General features: G+C 37.4%; 1 protein-coding gene across 5 annotated transcripts in view; it reads left to right on the forward strand.

Moving 5' to 3' along the window:
- Nucleotides 1-84: 84 nt before the first annotated feature.
- PARG (poly(ADP-ribose) glycohydrolase) overlaps nt 85-26,496 on the forward strand; it is an 82,544-nt gene continuing 56,132 nt past the window's right edge. For 2 of the 5 annotated variants that reach the window (XM_067299820.1, XM_067299821.1), the window contains exons 1-7: nt 85-250; nt 3,381-3,447; nt 6,023-7,021; nt 10,419-10,605; nt 11,895-12,017; nt 13,253-13,336; nt 14,727-14,801. In XM_067299820.1, coding sequence (XP_067155921.1) covers nt 85-250; nt 3,381-3,447; nt 6,023-7,021; nt 10,419-10,605; nt 11,895-12,017; nt 13,253-13,336; nt 14,727-14,801 — 1,701 coding nt within the window. Of the gene's footprint in view, nt 251-3,140; nt 3,448-6,022; nt 7,022-10,418; nt 10,606-11,894; nt 12,018-13,252; nt 13,337-14,726; nt 14,802-19,026; nt 19,060-26,496 lie in introns of those variants that run through there. The other 3 variants (XM_067299823.1, XM_067299822.1, XM_067299824.1) reach the window with 3 other exon arrangements.

Below are 26,496 nucleotides of genomic sequence, written 5' to 3' on the forward strand. Positions count from 1 at the left end.
TCCCGGGGGGGCGGCCGCCGCCCGGCCCCGGCGGCCGTTGGCGGCGCCGCGCGGCTGAGGCGGGCGGGCCCGCGCCCGCCGAGGATGAGCGCGGGCTGCGGGCCGGACCCCCCCCGCAAGAGAGCCCGGCCCAGCCCCGGCGGCGGCCCGCAGCCGCGGCAGCCGGAGCAGCCGCCGTACCCGCCGCCCGCGCCCCTGCGGCAGGCCGGGCCCGGCGGCGGCAGCAGCGCCACCGCCGTGGGGAACAAAGGTTTGTAGCGGTGCCCGAGCAGCCGCCCGGGCCGCGGAACCTTATCTGCTGGCTTGCTTTGCACCCCTTTTCGGTGATTTGGGGGCGGCGGGGTGCCCGCAGGAGGGGCGGGCCCGCGCGCAGGGCCTGCGCCGCCCTGGGCTCGCTGCCGCCGCGCCGTGGGGCTTCCCCGCTCTTCCCCTCGCCCCGTCTCGCCTCGCTGCTTTGCGCTTTCGGGCCCGAAGGCGCCGCGGCCGCGCTTGCGGGGAGGAGGCGAGGCCGGGAAGGGCCCCTTCGTCCGTCTCTGCCGTAGTTATCGTGTCTTTGCAGTACTTGTGTTTCCGTGGTGAATTCGAGGGAGGCAGCGTTACATCGCAGGAGGCTCCCTGCGCTGATGTGCGTGGCCTCCCCAGAGCCCGGCTTCAGTATCAGGGCTGAGCTGGTCCCTAAGTTAGCTCCCGGGAGCCAGTGTGCCCTGTGTTTGGAGCCCTGCTGTGTCTGGCAGTCCACATTGCTTCCCTTTAAAGAAAGCTTTGAGAACAGATTAACATGCGTACCTGCCCCCTTGTTTGCAAACTTTCAGTAACGGTGTAACCATCCGAGCGATGTGTGAACTACACAAGGTAGTGTTTTTGGCACTTAGTGGATGTGTGAGGACAAAAACTTGCTGCAATAGAAATTATGTTGTTGTGGCAGTGGGGTGAGCTCAGGGTAGTGACACAGCCCCACATGCTTGCAGGGAACCAAGTGGCCACCCTGTGTCCATCGCTACAGGCCAAGGGTGTTGGTAGTGCTGTAGTGTGCTACAAAGCTGCATGGAAAGAGCCTCAACCTGGCTTCCCAAGGTTTTTTTATTTGGAGCTAGCGCTGTTAAAATTTTAGTGCACAATAAAGTGTGTATTTCAGAAATAGAAAGGAACATGGTGAAGGAAAAAAAAATCCTTTTTTTGCTGTGTACCTGAGTTGATGACTTAGACCTCAGTAGCAAGTAACTGAGAGGCTACTTTGAGTAGATAGTAGTTATACATATGCACATTTACAAAGTGATAAGTAAGAATCATCTTGTAAAAATTCAGTTGTTTTCCTCTGTGGTAGAATCTGAGGAATGGCTTGTTCGTTTTTTGGAAATGAGTAGGGAAATCTTGACTAGAAACCTAGTCATCACTTTAAAAAATAACAGAAAGTCTAAACTTATTGCTTACACTGAATATAAGCATATGTTGTCTTGTCTTCACCTTTTATGCTTTTACCACCTTATCAGTAGTAAAAACGGATGTTAGTAGTGTTAAAGAAAAATAATATATGTTATGTTGGTTTGGGGGCTTAAAGGGCTAGTCACATGTGAAGGTTCCCAAACCAAAGTGATTTTGTTCTGTTCTGAAGCTGCTGCTGCCATTTCTCCTTATTGTACCAATTAATAACTTCCTTTCTCAACACAAATGAATTCCTCAAGAGATAGTCAGCTGACTTTGTAGAGATTTATTTATCACATGTTTCAACATGTCTGGCTGCTTTGTTCCTCTTTCCTATTGGCGATCTTGGTTTTACACATGAAATATAAGAAAATGAAAATTTGATAAACAACAGAATAACTAGTATTCTTAAGTTTTAATGAATCTTTAGAAATAAAAATCTTTTCATTTTTCACTTAATAAAATCTGCCAAAGGCTCTTATTGTTATCTGGGTTGGGTGATGTTGAGTTATTTTTGAAAACCTGTGAATGGCTGACTATGGCATGGGTGTGCCTGTGCCTCATCTGTATATGGCTTGACCCAGTGACCTGGTCAAATGGTAGCAACTTTGCACCCTTGTTTGTGCTAGGTTTCAGAAGAAATTGAAATGCTTTAAATGTTTTCTGAACATTACCTTTACATGCAAGAAATTCTGTACTTCTGATAAGGATGTTGATCTCCAGCTGTGGAGAAAGTAGCGTTCATGGTCTTGAATGTTAGCGAAGTGCCTGTGAAACGATCTAAGTTACCTATGGCATGAAAAAGTTACAGGACCCCTTTTGCAATAAAATGCTGAGTCTTTCAGTAGTAACTATGAATCAAGATAGCTAGATCTGTTGTACTAGTTTATATGTTGTGCAAAACTGCTGTTGTAATAGGAAAATTGCATATTTTACTTATCCAGTTGACAGCAGTGAGTAGACACCTTGTACAGTCAGCAGTGGCAGGTAGATAACTTCTCTTGGCAAATGGAAAGAAAGGGAACTGAAGCCAGTTGCCAAATTTTTAGCATTAGCTTTAAAAACAACAACAAAACAAAACCAAAAAATTCTTCTTGCACTAATGCTACTATACTATAAACTTACTTTCCAGATGTGAAATGACTGCTTTGATTTTTTTTTTTTTTTTTTTCCCCCTGAGTCTCTAGATAATTAGTTCCTGGGCTGTTCTTCTATTGAAAACTTTTCTGAACTGCAGCAACATGGCAGAGATGAAAAAACTGATAAATTCACTGGACCTTTATGGTTGGTAGTGAATTTGAAAAAAGATATAACACATTTTGTTGCTGTTTAGGGGAATCAGCACTGATAGCCTTTACAAATTGTTTATGTTTGGAGGGGGGAAGAGAGTCCTTTTCCCAGTCTTGGTCACTCTTAACACACAATCTTGATATAAAGACTCATGTTTCACAGTATGCTACATACAAATAAGATTGTCACCTGGGTCTTCTAAGATGCCAACTCAATAGAGAATGGGAAGTTGTTTGTTTTTGTTTTGTTTGTTTGTTTTTAATTTGATTATGTTGCATCTCCTCTTCATTCCAAGATTCAACAAAAATCTTTCAGGGCTCACTGTGCTGGTGATAATAAAAGGTGATAATGGCAGTTGAAAAGTTAAAGCTTTTTTTTTTTTTTTTAACTATATTTAAAAAATTGTTGGAGGAAAGTAAACAAACCAAGCTTGGAGTTTGTAGGGGTTATTACAGAAGCTACAGCTGCTGATTGTATTACAAATTAAACATTGCATCACATGTAATGTTAATAATGTTAGTCTGGATGCTTCCTATAGCAGAGGTGATAATAAAGATTTAATTGAGGCACTTTTACCTTCATCCAGTATAAGCTATCTTACTCATATGCAATCACGTTGTATTTTTATCATGTTTAATGTACTAATGTAGTGGACTGTGGTTTTTCAGTTTGTAAACAGCGGACAATTACCACTTGGTTGGAGAATAAAGGACCCCAGACAACTGAGTCCAAAAGGTAAAATGTGCAGTATACCTGTTCAAAAGCTGTGTTCTTTGAGTGGGCCTGTGGAGAACTAAAAGTGTGGTTTGCAAGTACAGCCAGCCACTGAAAAAAGGCACCTCTGTTTCTGCTGCTTTCCTTGCCTAGGCACGTCTTCCATGGATATAACTAGTTGACAGAATTTCACTACTGAAAGCTAACTAGCCAAAAAGAAAATTTTTTGCTGGCTTGGCTTACTGAATCAGCACACCATTTAGATGAGTAAGTACTGGTTCTCTTGCAAGGAAAAAGATGGGGATGTGCAGCAATGGAAGGCAAAACAGGACTGCCACTTTTAGTGGCAGACAGCCATTGGATCAGGTTAGCGGTAACGTCCTTAGTAAACAGTTCTGCTTTTATTTTGGTTTAACACAGGGAATAATAACTTTCAGGTTTTGGCTGATGGTCTTGTATTCCACTCACAGTTCTGTTGTTAATTCTGTTGTTAATTTACGGACAAAATTCAGTTTTGCTTCATCTCAGTGGACTGTAATAGTATAAGCACATGCAAGTCAATTTAATTTGGACTAGAATTTACAAGACACTCAAATATGCGTTCAAATTATTTTGCGAAAGATGTTATAAAAGTTTTGCTATTGAATAGTGCCAAGTAAATTTTGATGATACTGTCTGCTGATGTAGTCTGTCAGGAGCAGTGTTGGCAAGACAATTAAACTCTGATGAGTTTCATTTTAATGCTGTCTGCTGCAAAGGAATATCAGATGGTACTCTTCCATAATCCCAATTGTAAATATGCTGGTTTATTTTTCATTAATGTTTGTTAATAATTAGATATTATAATCCATAGTAGTGCTAAAATGATCAACAAAAGACAGGAAGACTTAAGAAAATGATTAATATGGATGTCCAGAGGGCTTGATTACGGGCCCACAGATTGTGGTAAAGCAAAAACGTTAAAACGATACTTAGGAAGTAAATGAATCTTTATTTCAAATTCCCTTTTGAGTATTGCTTTTATATGCCCTCTTCCAGCCTCACTGCCAGGTTGAAGCCTGGCCAGTTTTAAATAGTAAACTCAAGTCATGTGAACACTTCATGTGCCTCTTTATTGCTGGTAACTTTCATGATTCTAGTTTATTCTATTTGAATTTTAGCACAGTATTTTTTTTAAATTTGATTTCTCATTTATATTTGACATCTGTTGAATACCTTTAAGCAGTCACTTCTGAGATGGCATGGCAGTAGCATGACTTTTTCGTTTTGTTCATTGAAGTTTTCAGTGCAGGAACAGATGCACAGATGAGGAATGTAAGTTCTAACATAAAAGCCTCTAAAATCCTTCTATTTTCAAGTAATTTTTTCTATGGTTTAAGTTCGAGGTTATCATCTGATGATCCAAGCCCCTTCATTTTTTTCCTGTCTTTGTTCTGTGCCACTAAGGGGTGTGACTGCTCTCTTTTATCCAGAGTGCTCTTTTAGGAGGGAAGCTGTTGTCATTCCTGGAGAGAATGAATGCCTTCAGGAATCTATTAAGATGCTCAGTTGCTGAATTTAGGATTGCATGATGATCAGGAATTTTCCCATTTATTGCGGATGGGATAATGACCAGACAAACAGAGTTTAACATGCTTGGTTTGCATTAATTATATATGATACTGTAATAATACATTCAGTAGAAGATTTTGTGCAGTGATATGTTTACCAAGAGCAGGCAGATTTTTTTTTTTTTAAGATTTATGTAGCATCTAAGTATTTTTCTTCCTCAATAAACTTATACAAAAATTAGTACACAAACGTGATATGATTTTCCAATGTCTCTTGAAAAGTTTAAGCTGGTTGTATAAAACTCGATTAATTTTCCTGTTTAGTTGTTAGGACACATTCTTTCCCATTCTTTGTGTAATACTTAGTACAGAACAAATTAAGTTACTTTTTAATAATGTTTAATTATTAAATAACTAAAATTTAATAATTTAAAATTTAGTTTTTGTTAACAGTTTTAAGCATACTCTAGTGTTATACCTGTGTATGGTGATTTTTGAAGAGTCATATGCTGCTTACAAGAGTAAGGAAATAGCATGACATTTTTGAGACTATTGGATTAGTCTGTGTCCTGTTCTTCTAAAAGGTAGATCTGAGGGAATAGCTACAAAGCAATAGAGTTCCTTACTCTTACTGTGCTTAACTGATTAAAAAAAAAGTTAAGGAGGACTTTTAATGATTTCTAACTTCTTTCATTTGGAGAAAATACCTAAATAATGAGCTTTAAGTTAACAAAGGGATAGCTTAATACAGTTTTGGAAAATTTAGAAAGAAAGATTTTAGATTTGAACGTAAGGATAATGAATCACTGGACTAGATTACTAAGGTAAGCAACTGATTCATCATCCTTTGAAAGCTTTAAATGGACATATATTATTACTGAAATATATTCCCAATTTCAGTAAAACTTGTTGGTCCTGGTAGTGCTCACTTAGCAGTTATAATGGGGTTTCTGTTGTATGCTTATAATCATTCTCTGTTTTAAAAAATACATATAGAGATTTCATTTGGAGATAAGACATTAAGTTCTCTTACTTCTCTTCCACAGCTTACAAAGCAAAATTAATAATAATACTGAAGCAAATCCCAAGATGACTTCCATTAAAAAAGACAACTTTTGTGAGCATGATGTGAAAAAACTAGAGAATATTTGTCAGCAAAATTATCCAAATATATCTGTGGAAGGTGGTGCAAAGCACCCAAATTTGCCTCAGACAGGCAGCATGTATAACTGGGAGGCTGAAGGTGTGTGTAAAGATCCAGTCTTGGACACAGAGCCTGCGAAGGGGACACAATCTGGAGACCTGTTTAGAAATGCCAACGTTGATCAGCTGCACAAAACTGGCAAACAGGCTCAAAGAGGCTGTGAAGAAAACAGCGACAATTGGACTCAAAGGAAATTATCGTCAGGCCGGTCTTTGAAAATGGGAAATTCCAAACTTTCTTCAAAAGACACTGAGACTGATGGACAAGTGGCTTCATGCAATTCACAGAAGCTGAGGAGTTGCAATTCTGTTGATGTAGTCTGTTTAACGAGTGAACAAGAGGAAGGGGATGTAGTTCCAGAAAGCCCACTCTCAGATGCTGGTTGTGATGCCTGTGTATCTGATCTTGGAGGTCCTGGGAAACTGAGCAAATGTCGAAGTAGTTCGGGGGATTCTCCTGCTTTTGAGAAAGAAAGTGAACCAGAGTCACCAATGGATGTAGATAATTCTAAAAATAGCTGTCATGGATCAGAGGCTGATGAAGAAACAAGTCCATTTTTTGATGAGCGAGAAGAGATTAATATGTCAAAATCCATAAATCAACCTTCCAGAATTCAATGTGGGGATCCTGAACTGGAGTCAAGAAAGTCACGGTTTTCTACCAAGGGTTGTGAAGGCTTTGGGGGAACAGATAATTCTGTCAAAGAGGATGGTCTGCATACAAAGTCACCTGGGATCTGTCCTGCTCCATTGTCAGAATGCAAAGGTGCAAAACAGGGTGGGAAGAAAGACTCCAAAATCACCTCTCATTTCATGAGGATACCTAAAACTGAGGAGAAAAGGTAATGTTCTGTTTGTCTCTTCATCTCTATTTTCTCACTTGAATATTTTACTTCTCAATGATAGCACTTTGGGTGCTGGGTTATACAAGGAGTTTTGCAAAATGTATGCTAAGAAATGAAGACAACTTTGATGTTAGCTTGAAATAACCTATTTTTAATGGGACTACATTTTTAAAGGACATGTTTTTCTAGTGCAATTTTTAAAATCATTGGAGACTTAGCTAACATTAGGAATTACGCTCATGGTAGAAAGTTGATTTTGTTTCTGAAAGAAGTGATTTAGGACCATGGGATTTTTAATGCTTGAAAACAAATGGTGATACAGAAGTGCTTTGCAAAGTGTAGATTTAGCATTCGTTGCTTCCTTCAGAATATTTGAGGAAACAAATGTTTTCTTGTTTTTTATTTTGTTTTCTCCATGTTGTCAAAACAGTGCTAAGTCAATTTTATTGACACAACAATGATATTGACCCTTTGAGATCAATGTGAAAATTTTCCCTTTTGAAAGAAGTTGTAGAGATGTGGGTGAGGTTTTTTTGGTCTTTATTCATAATTTGGGAGAAAGGAGGAATAGTGATTAGATGCTACGTCACAGAAACAGAAGCCCTAAGCATGACCCAGGACTCCATGTGCTAGATGTTGTATAAGGACAAAAGGATAATTTCTGCCCCGAAGAGCTTAGATTTCAGTGGGAGGCTGAGAAAGTGAATCAACCGCAAAAGAGTAAGCGGGTGTGGGGGAGGGAGAGAACTATGTTAGTTGGTGTAATAAGCAATTATCTCAGACTAATGTCTCCTCTCGGGTCTTGGAAGTAGGACAAGAAGGTAGTTTTTCACACGTTTACTGGGAGCTCCTTCCAGATGTGAGGAACAGCCCAAACCATACTGGTGAAGGAAATAGCAAGAGGGTGACAAAGGGTGGGAAACTTGCATTTGAAAAATCTTGAGATGAGTAGACTGAGAATGGACTTGGAAAGCAAAAAACCAGTAGTTCTTAAAAAAAAAAAAAAAAAATAGTAGTGATGGAGCATTTGCTCAAAGTAGTATGGAAAAGAGGGTCATAAAGCTTAAAATGATGGATTAAGTGAATATTCTTTCCATTAATTTAAATTAAGTGCTGTTGTAACAGAACAGCAGAGGTTGAGACAAGCTTGCGATTGTCAATGCTAAAGAATAGTGTGTTAAAATGGTTGCGTGTTTGAGAAGGGAAACTGATGCAAAGTTTTGCTGTGTGGATAAATGGGAATATTAGTGGTGCTTTACAGAATAATTAGTAAGATAAAGTATGAGGCTGCAGAGAAATGTTTTGGCATTAACCAAGATGATGTGAAGGTTTTAAACTTCAGTGCCAGGCAAAACAGTGGAATTGTCTATAGTGCATAAGAGAGCAATTAGAAAATCTTAAAGCTCTCCTCTGAGTTTTAAACAGACCAGGTCTGCAGCAGTTAAGGGTGGCTGAGATCTTGACTTGGGGAGAAAGAAACAGTGCTGTATTAAACTGATTTCAGTCATCAGTGAAGTGTCATACTAATGTGACTACACCGTTTGCATATGATCAGGCAGGTTTTGGGCATTATCTGCACCTGAAGATATTGGCATATACACAGATGCAGCAAACAGGTTGGACAACATCTTTATCCAGGGTGGAGTAAGTTTGCTAAGGGGAACTTAGAGATCTAAACCATACCTCGAAGTGTAGGCTTTTATCTTGTTTTGCATTTTTCTCTGAGAACTTTCTCTTATGAATGAAAAACATTTGGTATGTCACATCAAACACATAGCTAAGCCCCAGTCAGATCTGTAGAAACAGTCCTAACTGCTATGTAGGGGCTCTTAGCTGGTCCAGTCAAGTTGTGTGGTTACAGTCCAACAGAAAGAAGAGTAAATAAGTTCTTCTCAAAAAGGAATAAGGGTGACACTACATGAAATGCTGAGAATGGACAGCAGTGCAGCTAGCATAGTCTTTGTGATATGCTAAATGCCAGAATATGTGCTTATTTGAAACATGGGTCTACTTTTGCTTTTTTTGGGGTGGGGGAGGGAGGAGTAAAGTTTGGAATGGACTGTCATGTCCCTTCATATTAATTTCCAAGTAACATTTGTGTCTCCAGTGTCAGCTCATGAGGATGCCAAGCTTAGCACATATTTGAAAAAGTTGCGTCCAAACATCATACTGTAACGTAAAAGCAGTCTTATCTAGAAACATGGTGAAGGTTAAGAGGCTTCCCAGTATTTTTATTTTCTGATATCAAAGCAAAACATGAGGAACAAAAAAGGGTATAAAGTGTTGTGTGGATTATATACTTAGCTCTGAAAATGTTTTCCCATGTTTGAATCTTTAAAGGAAAAAAATTGTTGCACCCATTGCAAGTGTTTCATACCGTTTAAAATGGAGATGATACAAGTTTCATTTTTTCTAAATGCAAATAAAAAAAGAAATTTTGACACATTCTCTCTGACAGTGTAAAATTTTCAATAGCTTTCACAGATTCTTAATGCCATTAATGCATAATCCTATTGCTAAACCTTGTACTTGGATCCAATTTTTATTTCCATTATAAGCCTCCTTTTGGTTGTAGGATTAAAAAAAGGGAGAGAGGAGGAGGTCTACTTTTTTCTATGCCTGTGTATAACAGGAGTCTCCCTTCTCTGTACCAGACAGACTTGTTTGTTAGGCAGTTTGTATGCATTTGCTGTGGATTTTCATCAGGTTCAGATTTTTCTTCCCCAAAATATTTCAGATTAACAATCACACATATTTGTTTTGAAGAGGATAACTTCATCTGTTCTTGCACGCATTTGAAATTTGCAGGTGTTTTTTGAATAACTTTTAATTTTTGACTTTCATTGCAAGTATTTATTCTGACGTGAAAAATTCAACTCAGAAAAGGTGATCAAGAATTTAATTTTAGTTTGTAGTTTAAAGGAGTGCGTGCATGCATGCATATGTGTGTGTGCGCACATGCGTACGTGTGGTTTTTTTTCTAACTAACAACTGAGAAAGGGCTCTAGAGAGGATCCTGACAAATGCAGACCGGTGAGTCTGACTTCTGTCCCTGGTAAGGAATAGGATCATGGATAAACAGAGTCTGGGAAAGACTCAGCATGGCTCTGCAGGGGAAAATCCTGCCTTGTTAACCTACTGCAGTTCTGCAAAGGTGCTTGTGAGCATGTAGAAAAAGGAATTTCAGTGAACATAATGTAGTTGGGGCGGGGGGAGAGGCTGTTGTTAGTGGTGGGGGTTTTCCTCCCAAATAAACCTTTGGCCTGGGGCTGCAGCAAGGCTAGCCCAGAAACTGGCAGGATTGTAAACTTCACCCTGAAGTGGAAACCCCATGCATTTGCCTACCAAGTTTTTCAGTGGAAATGAAATGTTTAATTATATTTGTATTTAACAGCAGGAAAGAAAAGTGTGAATTCAAGCCTCAGAGGCCGGGAAGGAAGATTCCTAAATATATGCCACCTCCTCTTCCAACTAATAAGAAATGGTTTGGGACACCAATTGAAGAGATGAGAAGAATGCCTTTGTGTGGGGCCCGTCTTCCTCATCTGCGACCCTCGGCTAATCACACAGTAACCATCAGAGTATGATTATTCAGTGTATTACCTGAGAACAAAAGTTTCTTACTGAGTTGATATTCACTAATAAGAAATTAATACAGTCCTGCCATGCATTAGTTTTACTACATTAGCAGGTTGCGGAAATCTTTCTTTGCCGGTCCTTGCTGTCAGACTGGGGCAACTGATTTTCCTGAAAGTTGACTTGTCTTCTGATACACAGAATCAGGATATTAAGATCCAGAAGAAATGTAATTATGGTTTTATTGCCTCTGGCCTGTTAGAAGTATTTTTCCTTTGCACAGGTATATGCATGCTTCCTGGTCTGATTTGTAAGCTGTGGGACTTTAAGTATGTTTGCAGGTAAAATTTGTACTTAAACATGCTCTGTTTTTAATATGTCTCTATTTTGGATTCAGGATATAAAATAGGTTCAAGATATAAAAAAGACTATGAATGAAGAGGAGTTGGTAGCAGTTTTAGCACTGAATTTTAGGTCAAATCTGACATATATGTCTTTATTCCTTTGGAGTAATATGTAGTTGAATTATTGTTGAAAGAAAATGCGTGACCAGAAACCTGCAGGGTCCTGGACAAATCCCAAACAAAATGAAGTGCATTAACTTTAAATAAATGCAAATCTTAAGGAAATCAGTGCCACCAGAAAGCCATGCAACAGATTAGGTCTTTAAGAACATTGCATTATTTATTTTTACATTTCCTCATATTTTGTGGAGAAAGTTTAAACTATTGCTATATCTATAATAACTTATCATCCTGTTCATTGTTAGCTTAAAAGATGTTATTTATGTGCTTGGCAATGGTTACTTTTCGAAATATATTTTGAATACTTTGGTGAAAATATTTTGATTAAGTATCTACTTAACTTTATAAATGAGGATATCTTTAGCTGATAATTAGACATTAAAATAATTGCACATATTGCCTTTATTTTGGTGCACATTAAGAGATTGAATGTTAAGGTGTTCTTCTTTTTACCAAGTTTAAGACTTGAGGGGATCTTTACAATTCTGTAGTTTTTACCTCCTGTCTGAAGCCATAGAATTCCTATCAGTAACCTCAGTGAGCATTCATTTTTTGGTTTTAAGTTGTGGCATATGTTGTTCTGGATTTAGAGAGATGGAAAAATCCATCGCATAGGTTTTTTGCTGTTCTAGCTTTCTCCCTTTCCAAAAGCGGTGACTGTAGATGAGAGCTTGTCATTTAATTATGCTTGTGCTTTCTGTTTCTTTTTTCCATATAAAATTTCTGAAGTGAAGCTTGAACTTTTCTTTCTCCCTACCGCTGGGTTGTAGGTAGACCTCTTGAGGGAAGGAGAGGTACCTAAACCTTTTCCAACTCACTACAAAGATTTGTGGGACAACAAACATGTTAAAATGCCCTTCTCGGAACAAAATTTATACCCTGTAGAGGATGAGGTAAGATAAAAGTACTTACAGCTGTGCAATAAAATGTGTGTGTTTAGAGACATATATAGATAGACAGATAAAAATAAAAGTTTTCAGTTTTTCTGTGTTTTCACTCATGCTCAGTTGGCAAATTGTATGTTTGGAATTGAAAGATCTAGTAGATGGACATATCTGGTCTGAAAAGCTGGATTCTGGGACATGATGCTTCAGACAGAGGGGAAGATTTTTTTTTCTTCTAGTAATTATTTTATCAAGCTGTTTATGTGGTTGTAGAGGACAGAGGGAGGATTTTATTGGTAAAGCAATTTGGGATAACCACAAATATGAATGAAGTTGTAACCAAATTCTGACTATAATACTCTGTCAGGTGTTGCTCACTGATTGAAATATATCTGACTTTGCTGTTCTGCTAAAATGATGGCAGAAAGATTAAAGAGTTGGCCTTGCGTGGTCTGTTGATCAGTGTTTCTTGTCATGGCTTGAGACTTACTTAAGCATACCTGCTGAAACACCTTAAAGGGCAGTGATTAAAGTGAACATGTGTCCTGAGGTGAAAACTGTATTGTTGTTGATACTTGAAGCTGGAATGGAGATTTTTATAACCTCTAGGAACTACCCTCTATGTTTTTCGTTTATCAACTGTACAGATGCAGTGTAAAATGAATTCAATTGATGTTTCAATGATAAAAGGTTGATAAGATCTTTGTTGCCAGTCAAGCAAGATAAGTTGTACCTGCCCCGCAGTAGTCTCAAATATCATGTAATTGCTTGGAATAGGCACTAAGACTTCCTGTTGGGAAAAAATATTATAGGATGTTTTAAATTGGGTTGGTGAAAGAGTGAGCCATAGCAATCTGTTTTTTATAATCTGTGCCCTTAATTTTCTTAATATTACATTTTTATAAAGTTACTTCAATTTACATTCTGAGTTGTGGATTTTATAAACTGTGGTAATGTTTTATGTGCAGAATCCACTCTCTTCATTCAGCCTGAGGAATAGTGCTGCGTATGTGAAAAAGAGGGCTTCAATTAAAAAGCAACTCTTTAGAAAGTAAAATGCACCGGCCTAAAAGTTGCAAAAAGTCCTTTATAGTTACTCAAAATACATCGCTTATTTTTAAATAACCTCACAAATAAAACTACCCTTCTAAATTTTGTAGCAAGGAAGACAATTAGCACTAAATATCTTTCCTTTTTTTTTTTTTATGTTTTCATCTGACTTTTTGGGGGCTTTTGTTTTAAAGAATGGGGATAGAACTGCTGGAAGTCGATGGGAACTAATCCAAACTGCCTTACTTAACAAATTTACCTGCTCACATGATTTGAAGGTAAGTTTGTCAGTTTGAAACCAAGTCTATATAGATATATGGATTAGAAATACTTTCAGACTTCTTATGTGGTGCTGTCAATGAGTTTAGCTCAGTTCTATTTGTTTAATCACTTAAAATCTATGCTATTCAAGAGATCCCCTAATGAATGCTACAAATTCACTGGGCGAGGAAGATGGGGGAACGTTTTGTTTTTCTCCCAGTAATCACTTCTGATTATGGTGGGTATCTCTGAAGGATATTACAATTTAAAGGGGCTTACATTTGTTAAGAACTCTTCTGTACTGCCACTATAAATACAATAGCTGCTGAACAGCATTATTAGGTCTTGTGTTTAATTTTTTTTAAGCTATATTTTTAAAACTAAATTTAAAAAGAAGTACTGTCACCCTTTTGTGGAACTCGAATATGGAATCTCTGTTTTGTTCTAACTTAGTATACTGTAGTTAATTAAAAGAATTAGACAGAAGGATTAAAGATAGTACTTCTTGTGGTTAAAAATAAGGTTGGCCTCTCCTGAGTGAATCTGACACAAGAACGGTTCACACCAGTGTATGACACTAAATTTGAAAAAATTCAAGCTGCTGGAAAAAAAACTTTAAATTTTGAGGCTAATGATCTGTTGATAACTCTGATAATTCTCCCCAACTCTTTACTTTTCCACCAAGAATTAATGATTTGTGATTTGGAGCAGCTAAAAATTGATCTTATGGTTTTACAAAGAATAATGCAATTTAGATTATGCCTGAAAGGCAGGGAAGGAGGAGGATGGGGAAACTACAGACACTTTAGAGGAACTGTTAGTGCTTCTTCCCTCTTCCCCTCCCTCCCAAGCAACTAATCAAACTTCCTTTGATAATATTATTTTATTTGGTATTATATTTTCTTGAGAATTCTTTAAGCTGGTTCTTGTTGTGGAAGGGCCAAGTCAATTTTGTTGTGGTTCCAATCCTTTAGGTTCTTAAACTGGTAAAACTTCTGCCATGTTGCAGAGGGATGCTTCTCTGTCCCTCTGTCCCTCTGTCCCTCTGTCCCTCTGTCCCTCTGTCCCTCTGTCCCTCTGTCCCTCTGTCCCTCTGTCCCTCTGTCCCGACAGCAGGGGTGTGTGTGTTCAGATTGCTTATGCTGTGTGTTGTAGGCAGATCCAAGGAAGCCTTGTCTTGTTTTGTGCTAGGAGGAAAAAACTGTAGACCATAGCTCTTTCACCACTGAGCTTAAAATATGGGATTTATTAACATGGGGTTGTGCCATGTTAGTATGGTTGCATGTATTTTGGTAGGCTCTGACAGGTTTCAGCCACTAGATGGTACTGTTCCTTCAAAAAGGAAGTGTCATAAAATCATTTTTCTTCTGTGTCTCAAAGCTTTATTTTGTTGTGTTCCTTCCTTAGGAGGCTATACTGAGATACAATGTTGCTTATGCCAAGAAATGGGACTTCACTGCTCTCACTGACTTTTGTGATAAGGTAAACCAAGTTGATTTAAAATAGGAAAAAAAGGGTAAAATCTAAAGAATTGTACTTTGTTTATGTATCCTGAATTGCTTTTGGCTTCATTTCCTCTTTCAGGGCTGAAGGTCTGCCTGTTGCAATAAAAATCTATATGAATAAATATTTGGCTGATAACTTTAGTTGAAATAGTTATTATGCTTTAGAAACTAGATTTGTTTTAAATCTTATGCTGCTAATTTGGGTGTTTCAGTAACAGGTTACTGAAGGTAAGAAGATAAGGTGAGAAACCCTTTTTGGTTTATGGAAACCACGTTTATTAATAAACTGTGTTAACACTTCCAATGTAGTTGTTTCCTGTTTTAGAAAATGTTGCTCTTTTAAAAAACGAACAAAAACTTTAATACTATATTGTGATGGTGTTTGTATAGACTGTGCTTTGCTGGTCTAGCAGTAAAATTTTGCTATATGCCAAGATGATCAATTTAAATCCTGGAGCCCTTGAAAGATTGGGATGGTTATTATGTTTTCATATTTCCTTCCTGGAAGAGATTTGGGGTGGGGGAGAATAGCAGATGACAAATGGAAGTTGGACTATTTTTAATGTACTTCTGGTTGATGATCACAAACTATACCAATTAACACAGTATGGGAGATTAAATGAGATGCAACACTAAGTGTTGTAGAGAATGATGATCCCCCCCACAACTCAGGAATGTTTTAAAACAACAAGAGTGCTTGTTATTTTGGGAGGTTTGCTAAGCTGTATTAAGGTACAGCAGAAACTAAATTTGATTTGAAGTGAATTTTTGTTATGTTTAAAATAGATGTCAGCTTGATTCATGTGATCAGAGGATTGTTCTTTCTGTTGCCTCTTTCCCTTGCTTTTAAGGACTAGTATTTTACAGAAGGGATTTTGTTTTAGATACAACAGAATACTGGTATTACTGGAGGAAGGTAGCTGTAAAATTCTTGTGGCTTCTCATTTGCCAGCTATGAGAGCTACCGCTTTGGTCTATCTTGTCAATTTAGTGCTCCCTCATCTGTGATATTTCTTCATGAGACTGTAATGACAGAGGTTGTGGACATTTGGCTACTTTGCTATTGTTGGCTCTTGTACTACCTGAAGCTAATTTGGTCTGTTTAACTGGCCTTAAACTGGTCCTTCTTACATTATCAAAAATTGTATTTAAATTATAAAAATGTTTTAAAGTATAAGCAAACTATTTGCTTATAAACCTTACTGAGGAGTGCACCTGGGTGGCAGCCTATTGCTGCAAATACATCTGAGCTTGCCATGATGCATTTATGTTATGCCTTTGGGAGTTCAGAAACTATGGGTGATTAGATTCAGAGATCATCAGCCGTGGGGAATAAGTAATATTAGCCCTCTCAAGAGGAGAGGAACAATAGGAAAATAAACTATGTATTAGGCATCAGTCTTTCACTGGGGTCAAAAGGCAATTTCTGTCACCTAGGAATGATGATTGATTTGTGAGATTCCCTGATGAAAGGAGGAAAGCTGTTCCAAAATATTTTCTTAGACCAAGGTGAAACGTGCAAAACTATTTAAAAAACAAATAGTGAAGACTATGGGAACTTGTAGACTACCAGAACAGAACCCTACTCTGACTTAATTTATTGAATATGTTGAGCTCAGTGAAAGGAATATGTGGAGAGGGAACATCTTAGAAGTTTAAATCTATTCTATCATTAAGGGATATGTGAACTTTAAGTTTTGTAAATTAGCAAGGCATCTACTTTCAGAGGCTTTGCACAATGTATTTGCGGTCTGCTTAAGGGAGCGTCTATTGAGCGAAAAGTTCAGCTCCTCGGGATCCTCTGTGGAAATGACCTAAATATACTAGCTATAGTGAATGGTGGCTTTTGAAGTTACTGTGTTTGGGAGCTAATGATTATGGATTTACCACTGGCTTATGTTTTTCCTTGTTTGTCCTCTGTTTTTTAGAGGAGCAGGGGAAGCATTTTGGGTGACTTCTGCTCAGCAAAAGCTGAGGAGATTGCATGACAGGAAAGCCGGCTTGAGTAATCAGGCCAAAGGGAGGAGAAGCTCAGTAAAAGGTTTTATTTCAGAAATAGTGACAAATATTTTTTAAAAAATATTTAAACAGATTCTTTGAGCCTCAAATCTCTGTCTCTGTTCTTGGGTACTATTGACTTCCTATACGCTCTTAACCAGGAATGCTATGGTCTGTTTTAGGAAGGGACTGGGTCTGCACACCTAATAGTGTCTGTTTTAGTGATTCATTGGAGGTCATTGTATTTGGAATTACTTTGGTAGGTCTGTGTTTGTTAAATTATAAAGCATAATTTGGTGTTATAGCTTATGATTCTGGACACAGCTCACCTAATCTGTTGCTAAATGTTTTCATATCAGTGGGTTTCTCTTGCATTGTTTCCTATTTTAGGTAGTTTCCTTTCAAGGTATGCACTCAAGATCGTCATTCTTTAAAATCTTAGTTGTAAAATTCCAATCAATTTTCTTGTAATAACAGTAATAACCAGTTTCTGGGACTTTTCTTAAGTTTATTTTCCTAACTAAAGGAAAGCAAATGTCATGTACTGTGTGACCCAGGACTTCCACTGGATAGGTATAGATCACTTCTTTCATGGTTCTGATACTGTCACACATACATGTTTAGTACCAACAACTGGGTGACATGAGGAGGGCAAGATCTAAAAAGACTCTTCCTTATAAGACTGATGGTATGCAAATGATTCATTTGCATTTTTTGTAATCCTGTGTTGGATACAGACACTTAATTTTGAAGCTGTCATATTAAATTTGCTGAAGTGAAGTAATTAGTAAAACGGTGGTTTAATCTATTTGAATGGACTTTTCTGTCCTGTTGAAATTCTTTAAATGGTAAGATTTGTTGGGCTTGTTGATGTAATTATCAAAAAGGCCTGGTGATTTTGTATGGGCTGTATTGCTTGGTGACTGTAGCATTGCCTGATTTATAAGGGTAACAACAGCTGTGGTTCTTGGATAACAGCAAGAGCTTGCCTATGCCCTCCCAGGTATGTTTTCTGACTGTGGGCAGTATACTAATGGAAAGCTTTCAAAGATAACTCTGTTGTAGACCTCTACCTCAAACAGAATGGGATGTTTGTTTCTCCACCTAAAATCCTGTTCTGTACTTAGTCGTCTGTGCACCAGATAGGAGGAGGACTGTGTAGAACAAAATGTAATACAATGATTTGCTTCAGGGGAGACAACTTAAATTTTGCAGGCCAGTTCAATTCTGTCATGTAAAGTTGATAATAAGTTGATGCCCTGAATTACCTTAGCAAGTCTAGGCTAAAGCTTTGTTTGTATTTAATAGTAATGTTTTCGGGAAGAACTGTTATTTGAAAAACTTACCAAGTTAGAAGAGCTACAGTGTTGCTGTGACCAACAAAGTAATGGTCACCTTTTATATTAGTTGTTGAGAAGACATCCTGGCATAGAAGTAAACTATTTGGCTTGACTGCTTTTGAAGCATCTAGATAAAATAATGCATTCCAATTATATCTAACATATTTAATTCATATTTTCCCTGTTCATTGTGAATGTGTAATTTATCTTAATTTAGATTACAAACTCTTCACAGTTGTATATCTAATTGTACAGTTGTTGCGCAGGCCCTGATTCTTGTGGGGTCTTTGAGACAGTATAATAAAACCCATAAGTAGCTACATTGCTTTAAAATGCTAACCACAGAGTTATAATCAGGAACTGTCTTAAAATAAGCTGTAAGTCTCCCATACTTAAAGTAGTGGATGCAAATTGATTAGCTTTTAAAATTGCTTCTTAGTGGATGCTTCAGCCATGTAAAAGCCTCCTCTTACCTCATAGCAGTCTGCTTTTTTAATTGACACTCAAGACATGAAGTACAGCTGAATAGTACATCTCTTTGTGCTTTAAACACAGGTTAATCTTAGATAGCCAGAGTGTAAAAAGTGTCAAGCCAGTGTGTCACACTTATGTCCTTTGTAGAAGGTGTGGTAATTTAAAATAAATTTCCACCTCTTTTCTGAACCCATTCAGTTCTGTTTAAAAAAAAAAAAAAAAAGTGTTTTATGAAATGACTGATGTTTTTGTCGTTAACAAGGAAAAATTTGGAACAGGAAATACTAATCCACATAAAGCAATATATGGCAATGGATTTAATTATATTACTGACATTAGAAAAAGGGTGAATGTGTTTAAGTATGCTATATCCTTTTGTCTCTGATTTAGGAAGTTGAAAACAGTGCTGACCTCAAGTGCCAGGTATCTAGTATTTTTGCATCTTAAGTACTAATATTGTTCTCCTTCTCTGCCAACTGCTGAAAGTACCAGAAACTAATATGCCATCTCTTTAGCTCTCTTGTGTAGCATTCCATTAAATTAAATCCAAAATATTTGCCAAACAATTCATATCCTCAGTGAATCAATACACTTTAGTGATTTTTCGCAAGAATGTGACAAATCCACAGTATGTTACAGAAAGAGGATCATCTGCTTATACATTCAAGATATTTTGAGACGCTTACCTCTAAGAAAGGTTTTGATTTTAATTTTTATCACATTCCTATTATATTTGAAAGTAAAACTTGCTTTGCTGGAAAATTCTTAACCTGGCAGTGTTTTTTTGATTGATATATATATATTAATGTATATAATAAAATATATATTAATTTTTTTGAAAGAAGGATGTCAGATTCATGAGATTTTTCTTTCTTTGAACATCTTTTAATTAATATGGAGGTTTGAACTTCTAGGAAACAGTTGTTTCTTGTTTTATGTACAGCTTTGAAACTTAAAACAATTCTCAGTATGATACCTTTTCAGAACACTTAGAGTTTTTGGGAGGCTACATTTTGAAACAAATGGATGTTTGTGATAAGAAGAAACAAAACCCACGCATGGATGATGTCTCTGGTGTGTGAAGAGAAGGAAAAAAGTGTAATGCCTACTTTACCATTACTTCCACAACCTGGCTTCTCTACAAAGAATGATAGCATTTGTCTAATGTAATTTGTTCTCATATTTTGTAACAAAAGTGTGTGTGTGTACATATAAAAATGGAATGCAAAGTAAAAATGAAGCAATAAATATGACAGAGTTAATATTAAAAATTAGTCAAAATGCTTATAAAAAGTGGAGTTCTAATTGCATGTGCAAACTTAGAAGGCTGAAATTTTAACATTGAAAGTTATATAGATTTGTCTCTGTAATTACAAGGGACTGATGCATAAAACATCTGAAATGTTGTAGCCACTGTCAAAAATTCATACTTTTTACTATTTTCAGCTTTTTATTTAAAAATTGGTAATTTTACATAGCATGTGAAGAGGATTTTGAGACATTATTTCTTGATGTGTATTTGTCAAAAGAAAAAGGGTTATAAAGCCAATGTAGATAAAGTTTTTAGTCTTGGCACATCTTGTGGGAGATTCCAGGGTAGAAAGAAAAATTAAGTGATAAAACATGTGGAGAGAAAAAAAAATGTCCTGTTGCACGGGAAAGACAGTGGTGCTGCTTCTTGCATGTCATTCTGGCTGGGATCTAGTGTTTATTTTTTCCAGCTGAACCAAGAAGAGCATCTGTCTCCTTGATTTGTTCTTGTTGGTGGCTTTGAGATCTGATAAATGTTGTTGCTTCTCATAAATAGTATGTTTTGAATCGGATTCAGCTTTTTTAATTGATTAACAGAGTTTAAGCTTAAAAGAAAATGTCACTTTTTTAATCACACTTTAATTATTTGATGTAGAACTTTGGATAGGTATGAGAAACTTAAGTACATGTTACCTTCCTGTTACACTAATACAGTGCTGAACAATTTTGTTTAAAAGAATTGCAAAAAAAATCAAGGCGGTATTTTTAAGTGCGTTCTACTTTGTTTCACCATCCATTTAGAAATTTGTGTCCTCTAGTGGCTACTTAAACAGCACTTTATATGTATGGTCATACTTACTGGTTTTCTTTACTATACTATTATTACAGCTAGCTAAGGTGGTTGATGTGTTCTGTGTCTGAATAATAATTCAAGACCTGAGGAAAAAGGTGCAATCCAGACCTGAGATACAGTATCAGTCTTTTGTTGGGGAGCAAGGCTGTAGCGTTCTGGAAATGCTTAAAAATTTAAGAGCTAGATCTCGGGATCAAAGGAAATGTGTCTTGGGTTATAGTTTGGAGTTCATCAAAACAGCAGCTTTTGGTCAGCAGTGCTGCTTTAAACAATTGCCTCTTGCTCCACAAAACCATCTCTGGCTTTTAAAACAAAACAACAACAACAAAAAAACACTACTGGCAAGTCTGCTCTGGTTCATTTGACTAACACATCTGGATACTAACAATACTCATAACTTTAATCACTCCGTTAATTATACTGAAATGCTTACCTATTAATGCTGAAGCTGTAGTTTAACATCTGGCAGTGATACCACTTATTCTGGCTTAAATACCTACTAGCTGTTATCTTCTGTGCATATAACTTGTTCCCACCCTGACTTGCCCTTCATGCTGTACCAGAGTAAATTTTTATAAAGACATGCATTCAGGTCAGAGAAGTAGCCTAAAAGTGTTACTTTTAGACAGACAGAGTCCTTGATCTTGCTCATCATGCAGCTGCCCAAACAGGTGCGCCAACACATTTGTATGTCTTTAGTACCTGACACTAAAAGGGTGCTTGTATCTGTCCTAACCCCAACAACCAGAAGAGTGAGATGGGAGAAATCTTTTATCAAGTATCAGTCCTGTATTTTTATATATGGTAATGGTTAACTTTAATCTTTTGATGTGCCTTTGGTTGGATATATGTTTACGGAGTTGTTTGTCTTTTGCCTCTGCAACCTTTCCTCCAAAGCTTTTTGTGTATCTACAGACACAGACTCAGGGCATAAAAGGAAAACTAGACATTTTGACTTAATTGGTAGACATTAATCACTGGTGCAAATACGTTTGTCAGATTTTATCTGACGTCTTTTGTCTCCTCTTGCTTAGAGTCTTGATTTTAAAATGGAAATTCTCACTCTTTCTGAATTCTTTCCAGCACAAAAAACCCCGTGAGATTTTTGGGGGGTTTATTTGCTAACGCTTGTACTTATGTTATGGCTGAATCTAATTAAAGACAACTGTTTTGAACTGAATGCTAATTGGAACCATTAGAAGGTATGGTCTAGATGTGATGAAACACAGACTTTACGATCAGGCTGTGTTGGGTTAAATCAAACTGTGACGTCTCAAATAAAATGACTGATCTATCTTATACCAGTAAACATAATCTATGATGGTCTCTGGGAAACATTGTCACATGAGCTGCACTTTGGCACTTCAGAGTTCTTGGCCTTTGTTGCCCTGACTATAAACGTGTACGGCAGGCGTTTTCCAGGGAAGGGTGCGAAGGCAGTGTCTCTTCTCATGATGTCGCTGTCTCCTAGCCTGCATGTCCCCACGCGATAATTCCCCTCAAAGCAACATACATGGGGGGATATACAGTATTCCAGGTCTGTAGAAGTCTTTCTGTGGAAGCTAGAAATGGTGTCAAATTGCTTCTGCATTCCTATGTTAATAGCATGGGACTTCGAGCCCCGGTTCTTCAAAGTATAATCTTAAAACCCTATTCCATGATCTGTTCTTCATTGCTCTATTCTGTGCCAGTCTGTGAGCATGCATACGATGTTAGCTGCTCAGTGTAGATACTGAAGAGGGTGGTGAACTTCTAGATGAGATGTCTAATTTCTGCTTTTCAGATATAGGACTTATTTCTGTCTCAGTGCTTTTATCAGGATACTCTGTCATTGAACACAATATTCAACTGGAGTAAATGCTGGCTAGAGAGAAACAAACTTTTTGCAGCTTTACTATTAAATGTGACAGTTTTCTACGCATGTGAATAAGCTGATAGCTGTTCTTACAAGTCTACTAGTGCTTTTTCTTGCATCTGTGGCAGCCTCAGTTTCATTGTCCTGTGACTACCCAGATGGACAGTGTGCAGTCTAGTCTTGATTCTGGCTGGTAATGGTTATTTCAAAGCCAGCTTTGGCTGCTTGTTCTTTGACAGACTTTTTTTTAACTTTTTGCAGTATTGAGGTATGGTAGAGACAAAGCAAACATATTTTGTACATGTCACTGAAAAAGCTTAATTAGCATGTAGCTAGCTTCCCAATGGTCCTCCAGGTGAGACGCTAAAATTAAGGTCCTGAAGCAAAATTTGGAAATTATAGATGACTGGAGCCTTTGATCGTAGATATCTAGTAACTTAAGTTTCAGATTTCTCCCTACTTTATTGAGAAGTTAACTTTTTTATTGTCTGTGTGCTACTTTATGTAACACGAATGCTGGGGATGGAACTCTTCTTTAGTCTAAAAACTGTAGAGCCAATAAACCAGAGCCAAATACTGAGGTTCTTAACTAAAGAAGTGAATGGTGGAGCAACAGGGCTGTTCTGCTGGTAGAGGCCAGCTGTGCCTTGTCAGATTAGTGTACTACCGTGTACCTATGGGAACAGTACAAGTTGCTCTAAACCAAAGTTCTTATGGACAAAAATGCTGTATATTTGTATTTAATGATTCTCCCTGGCTAATCAGGGTAATGGTTATTGACCAGCTGTAAAATCCTAGGCACAAAGTTTGTCCTTTTTAATTAACCCTTAAGTTACAATAGTTTAACATTAAATGCTATTTCACTTCTTCTTTTTTAATGTTGCCAAAAGTCTGAAAGATTCATGTTGCTCAGCACACTGCATTATTGTAATAACTCTACAAAATCACTACTTTATTTGGGGAGGAGGGCAATTTCTCCCTTCTTTTGGAAGGGAGAGGGATTGAGGGAAAACATGTTTTTGATGCCACTGTCATGGCTTTAAAAACCTTTTCTTCATGTTACAGAAACTCCCTAATGATGGAGTTGCTGGGATGTTAGATTTTTTTCTTAGTGTGTTTTTGGTAAAGAAGAAAATTCAGTGCTGAAGTGTGGGTCGCTGAATGAAAATGTATGAAAGCTATATCCAGATCTCTGTTCTGAAGTGCTTTGTCAAAGAACACCTATAGGTCTCTATCATCCTTTAATGGGCTGTTGTGCAAAAGGTTCTGTTTTTGCAAATAACTTCCTAAAAACTGCTCTGTTTCTGTGAAAAGTGTTTTTTTCAAAACAGCATATCCTGACAAATGCATACTTACTGGTCGTATATTTTTTCCAAAGTATTGTCACAAGAGGGAGCCCTCACTCTATTTACAAAAACTTCTCTGGAATGCCAGTTAATGCATGAAAGTAAAATTCCTGTTTGTACTGTAAAGTAAATGTGGGAGCTCGTTTTAAATTTTTTCTTTTAAAAACTTCATAGCACAGACCAGTAATGTACATAAAGTGTTCAGTGAGTCAGGATAGTTCATTTGCTGCAGACACCTGACAGTTTTGTTATCCTCCACGCAATTTCCACAAATCCGTTGATTTGTTTTTCCATCTGTTTGTTAATATTGGCAAACAGGCTTAGGATTTGTTCAAGTTAGTACTTACTGGATGAAAATTATTAGTGCTAACATATTTTTCATCTAACTTGCAAAATTCTTGTCACTTGAAAGTCATCCTTGCACCTGTTTTCTATGAACTTAATTAGAAGCCAAGTAGGAAAGAGGAAACAACAAGGAGAAAAGTGAGAGTAGTACTGTGGATGGAGCTATCTTGGCCCCACAGCAAAGTGATGTAGACGAGCTTTGCTTATACGAATGATGACGGTTTGGAAATTTATTACATTCTTTCAATCAACGGTGCTGTATTTTAGCAGTTTTTCTTTCTTGTAGATTTGCCTTTCTACTTCCAGGGAAGAGCAGATTCTTTTGCTGCTTCCTTAGTGCACAAAATAAAAACTCCAATGTGATAGTGCAAGGCTTATGTCTTAAACTGATCTCTGACAATAGCAATTTCACTTAAAGGGAAGAGGAGGACTTTATCATTTAACACTGTCTGCTGCCTTAGATTAGGACTGACAGTTTTGGGCATACTTTATTTTTATTGCATTGCTTTTAAGTTTCTTTAGAGCTTAAGCATAATTCTCTTGCTGATGCTGTTTCATGAACTCTTCCTCTTACTGCTTGCATCCACTCTGTTCTTTCAGAAGCAGTGTTTAAATCTGAAAAGGGCATTGTATAAGTAATGCAAACTTTCTTCAGAGGTGATCCTGCTTTTAAATTCAATTTTATTGCACAGTATACAAGAAGAAAAACTTAAATGAGCAGGACTTGCGTTGTGGATCTTCAGTGACTTTATGATATGGAACTTCTGTCATCATTAAAATCAGAGCTCTTCTGAGATAAAACCAGTCTGTGAGCTGCCTCACAGCTCTCTCTTTTTTTTTTTTTTTTTTTTTGTTCTTTGCAGTAGAGCTGTATAAAACTAAGTTATTGGGCCCCATCTAAAACTTGGGGATTTTATCAGCAGTACTCAAATTAATAGCAAGGCCACTGGGAAGAAAGACCCTTAAAGGGACAAAAAGGAACTCACTAGGTAACAAAGCAACAACGGGAACTTTTATTGTCCACGTGGCTTAATTTTGGGCTCTTTTAAAGCCCTTAGTTTTCAGTCCTCCTGGCTCCTGTAGCATTTACATCTTGCTTTTAGTCAGAAAACAAATGAATACACTGTTAATACTTTTCAGTTTTTACTTGCAGGTTATCTAAGTTGTAGGCTCTTCTAATGTGCTTCAATGAAAGGGAAGCATCAGAGTTAGTTACTTGACTTTTGTTTGTTTGTTTTTTGCTTTGTTTTTAGCCACTCTTGCTGCCGGATGTATATGCAAAGCAGAGAGAGGGAGTAATTTGATGTATGCAGGACTGTGAGTGTTTAGGATATGCCAAATGTTTGCGTTAAAAAAGCTACTTTGAAATGGATGTTTGTATGCTGTCCAGGGCTGAAAAGGGTTAAATCCACTACTTAAGCATGTCATTAAAAGACAAAACTATAAAGTGCGTTGATCACTCTTGTACTGGAAATTGCAAATAGAAAGTTTAGATTTGAAATTAGATCTCTTATAAAGCATTGATTAATAGAATTTAGGTAAATTTATGTGGCAAGGATGATGATAGTCTTTGAGAATAGGTTCTGTGAGTTATCTGAAAACTGGATCATAATGCACCTTACAGATGTTGACATTGTATCTATGACTATTTTTGTGTTTCTCTGGACTCTGAGTTTGAGCCTCTTGGTGGAGATTGTGCTTGTGAAATGGGGAAGATACAGTGAGAGGAGCCAGGAATGGTTAAAGGTGTATAACAGCATTGATGTGAGAAACATCTAATAGTGTAGGACTATTTCATCCTTTTCATCTTATTCTTCCAGGGTAAGAGTTAAGGGACCCCAAATGAGTGATCCTAGTAACTAATGGTTTCAAAAACTGACAAAAATAATTACTTATTCAGGTAATGCATAATAAGCTGTGGAACTCCTTGCAAGGCATGTTGAGGATACTAAGGGTTTATATCAGGTGTTTAAAGGGTTTGGACAAATTCTAGGTAGAAAGATCCCATTGACACCTACACAGATACTGTGATGGACTCTAGAAACTTCTGAAATACCAATTACTACAAGCAAAGGCTGTGTTCTGAAGAAGTGTTGCTGTGTTTTTGCCTTGCTGTTGCACTCTTTTCTAGGCATCTTCTGTTGATCCCTATCAGACACAGGATTTGGGGCTTTGGACCTTTGTCCATTTTTATGTTCTTACGTGACTTT

The sequence above is a fragment of the Apteryx mantelli genome, chromosome 7 (assembly GCF_036417845.1).
Source record: "Apteryx mantelli isolate bAptMan1 chromosome 7, bAptMan1.hap1, whole genome shotgun sequence".
NCBI lineage: Eukaryota > Metazoa > Chordata > Aves > Apterygiformes > Apterygidae > Apteryx > Apteryx mantelli.